The sequence below is a fragment of the Brassica oleracea genome, chromosome C8, assembly GCF_000695525.1.
Source record: "Brassica oleracea var. oleracea cultivar TO1000 chromosome C8, BOL, whole genome shotgun sequence".
Taxonomy (NCBI): Eukaryota; Viridiplantae; Streptophyta; class Magnoliopsida; order Brassicales; family Brassicaceae; genus Brassica; species Brassica oleracea.
This window is the reverse complement of record NC_027755.1, coordinates 30,122,900-30,130,696: the sequence shown is the minus strand read 5'-3', so window position 1 is coordinate 30,130,696 and position 7,797 is coordinate 30,122,900. Positions and strand designations below refer to the sequence as shown.

The window sequence follows — 7,797 nt, the reverse complement described above, 5'->3', positions numbered from 1 at the left end:
AGTTTAATTAAATATCTAAAACATTTATTCCAACACTCAACAGATAGTTTTGCTAAATATGATAACTAGATAGCCAACAAAATTACAAAAAATATTTAAATAGTAAAAAATATGTTAATTTAACGTGTTAAAATTTAAAAATAAATTTTAATTATGACATGCATCTTAACATTTATATAAATATATATCATAACCTAAATATAAGTAATTTAACAACTTAAATTAAAAAAAAAAAAAAATCCCGGGCGTAGCCCGGGTTAATCCCTAGTACTGCTAAAAGTGTCTAAGAAAGAAAATTTTAGATTCTGTGATCCGATAAGCATGGTTTATAAAATTTGGACTAAAAAATCAATATAGATAATTAATTAATTTACTTCAATAGTAACAGTAAGATAATTAATTTTACTTCAATAGTTATATATATATATATATATATATTACAATTCTGGGCTTAATCAGATTTTACATCAAATACTTGCTTGTTATTTTTGCTTACAAGCAGAATCTAACCAACTTGATTGATACTGATACAATCACTTATATATTAAAAGAAAAGCATTGTTATTTAATGCTTTTATACTATACTGTACACGTGGTAACCTCGCATCGATTTTAATTTGAACACGATGACGTGTCGGTTTCACAATCATTTAACAATTAATACGTTCACACACTAATTTTTCTAATTCCACCGGTAACAATTTAATGTGTTCACATTAATTTTTCTAATAAGTTCATTTTTTGTTTCTGCATTTTTAACATTTGTATTAGTGAACTGAAATTCTCTTTGTACAAACAACTGAATAATATCATTTTGAAAGAAAGAAAGAAATTACAAAATATTAAGATTCACATCAACTAAAATGTTGGAATGAGAATATATTTAAAAACTGAAAATTTCGTATCTTGTCGAACTTAGCCTTGGTTGAGGTTTATGTACACGAATGCAATAAATAATTGTGATTAATTATGAATTAAGAAAATTGAGGTAAAAACACCACATACAAAGTCAAATCTTTAGTTTAGCCAAATATTGCTTTTCTTTACGAAGTTTTTATATCATACCAAGAATTAGAAACATAATCAGATTGGTAGTAAAAATCATTAAACATAAAAGCTTTAAAAGAAAAAAAGTTCATGACATCGATTGTAAAACATAATTCAGGTGCCGACTGAGATATCCCATTATTTTCCACACAACTCTAACACTTTTCATTCGATTGTATTATGTTTTTTATTATATTTACCAATAATTTTTATAAGAAAATACATGTTATTGGTTATAGACTACGTCAGTTTGCAACATGCCCAACAATATTGACACAATGCCCAACCAGTTTATTGGAATTCATAAAGTATGGTTCAATAATCATATATGTTAAATAAGCTCAGAATATTTGTTTTACATTTATTTTATTTTACTTTATATTATTAGAAGAAAATAAGTCTGGGTAAAATATCTGGATCTGAAGAACCGAACCGAAGTAGATTTGATAGTAATACTAAACACTAGCTAAAACTGATTAAGTACCCAGATGGGTCTAAAAGTTTAATATCCAGATAACCAAATCCGAATCTGATCCAAACTAAAATATTTTGGATACCAAAAATATCTAAATCACAATTATATACTTAAATATGTTAATTATTGTAAACTTTATATCAATTAGATATTCAAAAATATGAAAATATCTAAAAATTATCAACATAGTCACAAGTATATATCTAAAACTAAGAGAAAATGTTCAAAATATTGAAAATATTTATTTGTTCTACATCCAAATATTTAAATTGAACTAATTTTTATGTAAATTTAAATATTTAGTCATATTATTCAAATTTTTATGTTTTATATTATTTTATTTTTGGATTTTGAGGATTTAAGTATATTTGGATTTTTGCTAAAAAAAATACATAATTAAGATGGGTACCCGGACTCGAATCCAAACCGAACCCGCAATGATTCGAACCAAATCCAAACCAAAATTTGTAAATATCGAAATACGATTTAAATTTCTAACTCTAAAATCTGAAATCCGAATAATCCGAATGGATATATGAATGCTCATCCCTAAAAATATTATATAACAAATCTTTTAATACAAAATATAATAAATAATCTAATAAATTATTTCACTTTGCGTAAGGCGCGAATTACTACCTAAAGAGAGAGTAAAATGTGAAATAGGAAATTACAATTTTCTTATAGGCTCGGATTGGTGACCACTAGGGCTCGGAGTGGTGACCACTAGATGAATGGAAAAAAAATGAACGAAATAATGAATAAAAGTCCATTTGAGGAATTGGAAAATAAGAAAATATGATTTTTTTTCATTTTGTTCCTCACCAGAATTGAAGAGGAAAATTTTTCTTTATAATTCCATTCAAGAATTTAGAGGAAAAGAGTGGAACCCGCATTTCAATAATTTGACAAAAAATTCATCACAACTGGTACAAAATCGGAGGAACAAAGAATTCACCATAATTTTTTTAATTCAACCGGGTCACCAATTAGAGCCATAATAAAAATAAAACTGAAAGAAATATCTACCCTCGTTTCATTCTTTTTTACCCACCATACATTAAATAAAAATAAACTCATAGATTGATTGCTCAGTTTGGAGATAAAAATGTTTACAATTTTTTATTTTCTTCACTTATATCTTCATTTTTCTAAGTCTTCATTCAATTTTCTCTATTATCAATTCCTCGTTTATTTCATTTGTTTTTCCTCTTCATTCCAAATTTCATTAAATTTAAATTGATAGATAATGGTATTTTACCTAGGATAGAGAAGTAACCCTTATCTCTAAGAAGAGGGAAAGCGGCAAAAGCACGAAACGACGCAGCGCCACCTGTCCTCAACACCACTCGACGTAGTCCAACCTCTTTGGCCGCATCCTCTGTGCTCCTCCCCCATATAGCGTCGGAGACCAAACAACAAACCGTCTCTCCTCCACCTACTTCCGCCGCAAGAGTCTCACGAAACGGTTCAGCGTACTTCTGTTTCAGTACACGTATGAATGAAACGAGGTCCAGACCCGAAGTTTCCGACCGAGAGGGAGGGTCTTCTCCTTCTCCCTCTTTCTTGTGAGAGATGGCTCGAAATGTGAAGTGTGGGTGTCTAGAAGGATCGGGGAAGTTGTGGGAAGTGTGGAGGATCGAGACGGAGAAGCCACGGTGGTGGAATATTCCGGCCAGTTGGATCATTGGGTTGAAGTGTCCCGGAAACGGTACAGGAAACATGATTATTCTCCTTCCTTTTCTTTCTTCCATATTTTTTCTTCTTTAACTTTAGGTTTTCAAGATGTATTTGATATGTTGTTGTGTAAGCTCTCACTACGACTAGAGACTAATATACTACGAAACACTAGTATAATATTATGATTACTGTGAATATTAGTTTGCCATCTGTGTAAAAAGTTGGAACAAAAGCCGGTGAAAATTCGACGGTAACCATGATAGTGAAACGTTCGTACGTTTTTGGACTTTTTCAAAATTTGCATGGTGGTCCTTTTAGACAGCTGCTTAGTTTAATGCATGTGACTGTCCTTTGTTAACACGTGTATGTTAGAAAACCATCACATCGGGATGACATAACAGTAATCAACTTTTTACTTGTTCATCAGTCAATTTCCCACTCCATTTTGCAGTAAATTATGGAGTGGGGTTGGAGATGCTCCAAGTAACTAAACATCCTCAAGATGAAAAGGAAATAAAGAAGATAACAATGCAATTTGTAGACAAGACTATGCTATTGAATGCCAAAGAGTGAGTCTAGGTCCATAACGGTTGGCGTAGATTTTTCTTTTGTGATATATATATATATATATACAGGCCCGTCTGACTCAAAGTAAATATAAGCCCTGTGCAAGCTCATTTCTTTTAAACCATATTTAAGGTTCACAGAAGAAGAGAGAATTCACTGTGACATATCCTTTTTTTTTTGCCCAAATGTGAATTTCATATAAATATGAGAAGAGTTTGTAACTGATTACAAAATGTTTTGAATAGGGAGTTAAGTCAGCTTAGGCAAAAAAATAAAAAAAAAGCTGAGCTAACAAGAGGTTTTAGAAGAACCGTGATGTTATCCGTTCGGAAGCCATAGCTGCATAAGAGAGGTGAAGGCTTTCAATTTCCTTTTCCCCAAGATCGTGTCTCTTATGATCGATAGTATTGAAGATAGCTGCTGGAGTACGAGCTTCACCATCATGTAGACGTTTGTTCCTTTTTCATTCCAGATGCTTGAGATCGTTGCTTGCGCAGCAAGTCTCTTAAGTGTTCTGCTTGCGACTGCATCGCGTATAGATAACCATTCCGAGAAAGCTGTCCACGTGTGGAAAGCTTGAAAGTGACATCCGAGAACTAAATCCCATATTGACTCACTGATTTCACAACGTAGGAGAAGATGGTCTCTTGTTTCATCAGTTGAGTTGCATAGACAGCATAGGGGCGAGACGTTCATACCCCATCTAGAGAGACGAGACCTGGTGTGCTATCCAAGCTGTGAAAGCATGCTTGGGGACATGACCCTTGAACCAAATATTTTTTGTCCAAAGTTGCGTTTGTCCTCTGTTTCTCAACACGTTCCATGTCTTTCTAGAGGAGAAATCTGTGAGCTCTTCATTGTCAACCACCCAGACATAGGTGTCCTCAATTGTTGATAGAGAGGGTAGTTGCAGATAAGTCAAATATATAAGGAGTTCCTCAGCCGCCTCTGATCGAGCACCAGGGAATATCCAACCAGCTCTGTTGCAAGCGTCAGAGACTGTTGCTGTGTTTGGGATTTGAAGTTCCCTTGGGGCCAAGATCCCCAAACCTGTGAAAGAGCGGTCCTAGCGGTGTCCAACAATCATGCCAGAAGCTTATGACTCTGCCATTTCCCAGATTTCCATGTTGAGGAGGAAGCGTTGTTTTCATCAACAGCCCATAGATTTTCACCCTTCAGTCTGTATTCCCGAGTCCAATCTGCCCAAAGTGAATCAGTATTCAAAAATAGTTTCCATAAAAGCTTCAGGCAGAGAGTTCTGTGACATATCCTCTTGCACAAATTTAGGCCCTGTGCAAGCTAATTCCTTACGTTTGGAAGAAGCAAGAAAGTGGTTCAGCCCAGGATTGAAATGCCTAAATAATAAAAATTTGAGAAGAGAGACTTCACTATGACATATCCTCTTGTGTAAACAGGGGGGATTGCAAGAGCAGATTTGAAGCGAGAAAGATTTGTTGCTAGGAATAGCCAAGAATCTGCTTCAGAAAACAATAGATTGAACAAAATCATTTTGAATCTGAGATCAAATGAAATTTAAAGAAAAAACATAAGTCACATTAGACTCAACTGAAGCTCTCTAGGCAGGTATATATAGTCATGAAATATATTACTTTTTGTCTCTTAATATATAGGCTTCGAAAGTGCTTGTTCTGATGTTCTCTATCATTTTTTTTTTGAGAAATTTGGGTGACATTTGTTGGCTCATCAAGTTTCTGTAGATAGTCATGTGAGCTCTTATTCTGAATCAGTTCCATTAAATTGGAATAGCGCAGTGCAAAAATGCAAATGAATTAGAACCTTAAGAGCATGATTATTGGGGTTCTTAAGGTGGGATTCTTATCGGAATATAAGAATCTGTCTCTAACTTTTAATTAAAAAAGTTAAGAACCGGCTCTTAAATAAGAGTTTTAAGAACCGGTTTTTATTTTTTTTATTTAAAAATTAAGAGACGGGTTCTTATATTCCACTAAAAATCTCACCTTAAGAACCCCCAATAATCATGCTCACCATTATCGCGGTTTCCAAAAGAGGTTTCTGCATGATTTTAGTGTGTGGGCCCCACTTGTTATTTAAAAAACGGTCCCCAAAGTCGCGAGTGAAGGATCGGTTTTGGGCCAGTTTTTGTACTGTTTGCGGGCACCACCGACACGTGGCGGCCCGCGATTGGTTCAATTTTTTTTAAAGGAAAAAAAAAGCGAAAAAAAAATTTAAGGACCCCATATCGGTATCATGCGATTATCGCAAAAAAAAACCAATCGCGGACCGCCACGTATCAGTGGGGACCGCGAACAGTACTTGAAACCAACAATAGTCGATCCTTATTAGATCACTTTTGGCATCGGTTTTATGGTGATATGCGGGGTCCGCCACTAACTTTTTCTCTAAAACCCCGGTTGGAAACCACCGATAAAGATGGTCTTAGTTCGTTTACGTGGAAACATAAAAGATTCTAAGAAAAATTTAAAACATTCGAAAATTATTAAAATGGTATTATTTTACTCAAATAAAAAAAGTGAGAGTAATTTAGAAAATCAATCATTTGTGATAAATCTATTAAATGAGGTATATCAATAACAATAGATTATTATTTTTAACAATATATTATTTTATTGTTCTGAAGACTCATCATCGTCCCATCCGAAACAGTAACGTTTTACTCCATCACCATCTACACGACACATAGGAGTTTTCTCGTCTGTGGACACTTTTCCCACCTCCCAAATGCATTCTCTACAATCTGGAGTCTCTCCCAATGGACTATCATCTCTTGCTACTGTAAATATATTAAAATAATGAGATCTGCCTCCACACCACGTAAAATGGCAACGAAACTTCGTACTTTTCCAAATGTTAACACGAAATCTGAAACTCCAGTCCTTATCCCAAGGGATATGGATCAACCCCAAATCATCATTAATAGAATTGCAATGTACATTCAGAACTCCCCCGTTCGCTAAAGTGTTGTGGATTACAACATGCTTAGGTGATAGAGGAAACAGGCAGCCGAGGCCCGATCCTTGTGTTTGTGTCCGACACAGTGTTTGAGACATCTAACCCTGATGCAAAAAGAATAAGAGTAAGATAGGAGATGATCATGAACATCGATATGCAATGAAGCTTATTAGAGAAAGCCATTGTTGTGTAAATCATGTGGACTGGATTTTTTAGACAAGTTCATATTGGTTCCCTAGTTATAGATATTAACAAAAAAAACAAATATCTTTGTGTAAAGGAATGTATGTTTTTAGTCCATATAAGTTTTTATTGTTTTCTTTTGAAGCTACACATTTACTTATTTTAAAAATATGAATTGTCAATTTTTGGTAAGATAATATATTATGATTTATAATTTTGGGAAGGAATAATTTGTTTTGGTCATGACTCATGACTAAAGACTTTTGACTTTTTAACCTATACTAATAAATCGATTTGTAGGAGGCGCTTCACGGCTTCCGGGTTTAAAGAGTGATCATTGAATATCATCTGCCACTATGTGGGAAGCTCTTCCCGAGTCTCTGGTTTTCCAACCTTTCACTTGGTATTCAAGAATCTTGCGATCAATGAACAATTTGATCTATGTTAAGTGTTTTTGGTTTCCAGAGGGATTGCTATTATCAGTCTTATCTAGCAAGTGGTGGTACTATGTGGCTTTCGTCATCTCGAGAAATTTCCAGGCTTAATATACATCTCTATCCCATGCAGGCTCATGGTGTAAGGAGGTTGGGGCAGACCCTTCTTTTTATCCTCATTAGGATGATTTTTCTTTTATCATAAGGCATCTACTGATGTTTTTATCGTTATGTACTCTACTCTGTTTTGAACTAGTTTGTTTTTCTATCACAAGTCGGTTGACTTGAACACTTTAATAAAATTACTCAGCCATAAAAAAAAACTATACTAATAAAATAAACTATTTGAAGATCCAAAAAATATCTACGATACAAAATAAGCTTAAAAAGAAGCAATGTGACATTATCCATAATGTAGTATTACTATTTCATATATAAAATATTAAATAAAGAAACTTG

At 33.8% G+C, this 7,797-nt stretch overlaps 2 protein-coding genes and 1 pseudogene across 2 annotated transcripts in view; all 3 read right to left on the bottom strand.

Annotated features, from left to right (window-relative positions):
* Positions 1 to 3,374, bottom strand: part of LOC106308248 (UDP-glycosyltransferase 76F1-like) — a 7,455-nt gene extending 4,081 nt beyond the window's left edge. The window contains exon 1 of the mRNA XM_013745392.1: positions 2,784 to 3,374. Coding sequence (XP_013600846.1) covers positions 2,784 to 3,276 — 493 coding nt within the window. The 5' untranslated portion in view covers positions 3,277 to 3,374. The remainder of the gene's footprint in view (positions 1 to 2,783) is intronic.
* Positions 3,375 to 4,472: 1,098 nt separating this feature from the next.
* LOC106309150 lies at positions 4,473 to 5,779 on the bottom strand. The gene is made up of 3 exons (XM_013746216.1): positions 5,758 to 5,779; positions 4,873 to 4,968; positions 4,473 to 4,819 (listed from the first exon to the last, which is right to left on the bottom strand). Exons 1-3 carry the CDS (start codon positions 5,777 to 5,779, stop codon positions 4,473 to 4,475), a joined length of 465 nt encoding a protein of 154 aa, XP_013601670.1.
* A 596-nt stretch (positions 5,780 to 6,375) lies between these two features.
* On the bottom strand, positions 6,376 to 6,904 carry LOC106309149 (annotated as a pseudogene).
* Positions 6,905 to 7,797: the final 893 nt, after the last annotated feature.

Bases quoted from the DNA above. Each gene is read 5' to 3' on its own strand.
- LOC106309150 (XM_013746216.1), bottom strand. From the start codon at position 5,779: ATGGTGAGCATGATTATTGGGG. The intron at 4,969-5,757 runs GTTCTTAAGGTG...CACTTTGGGCAG, and splicing joins GGTGAGCATGATTATTGGGG to ATTGGACTCGGGAATACAGA. The intron at 4,820-4,872 runs GTCATAAGCTTC...GCTCTTTCACAG, and splicing joins GAAATCTGGGAAATGGCAGA to GTTTGGGGATCTTGGCCCCA.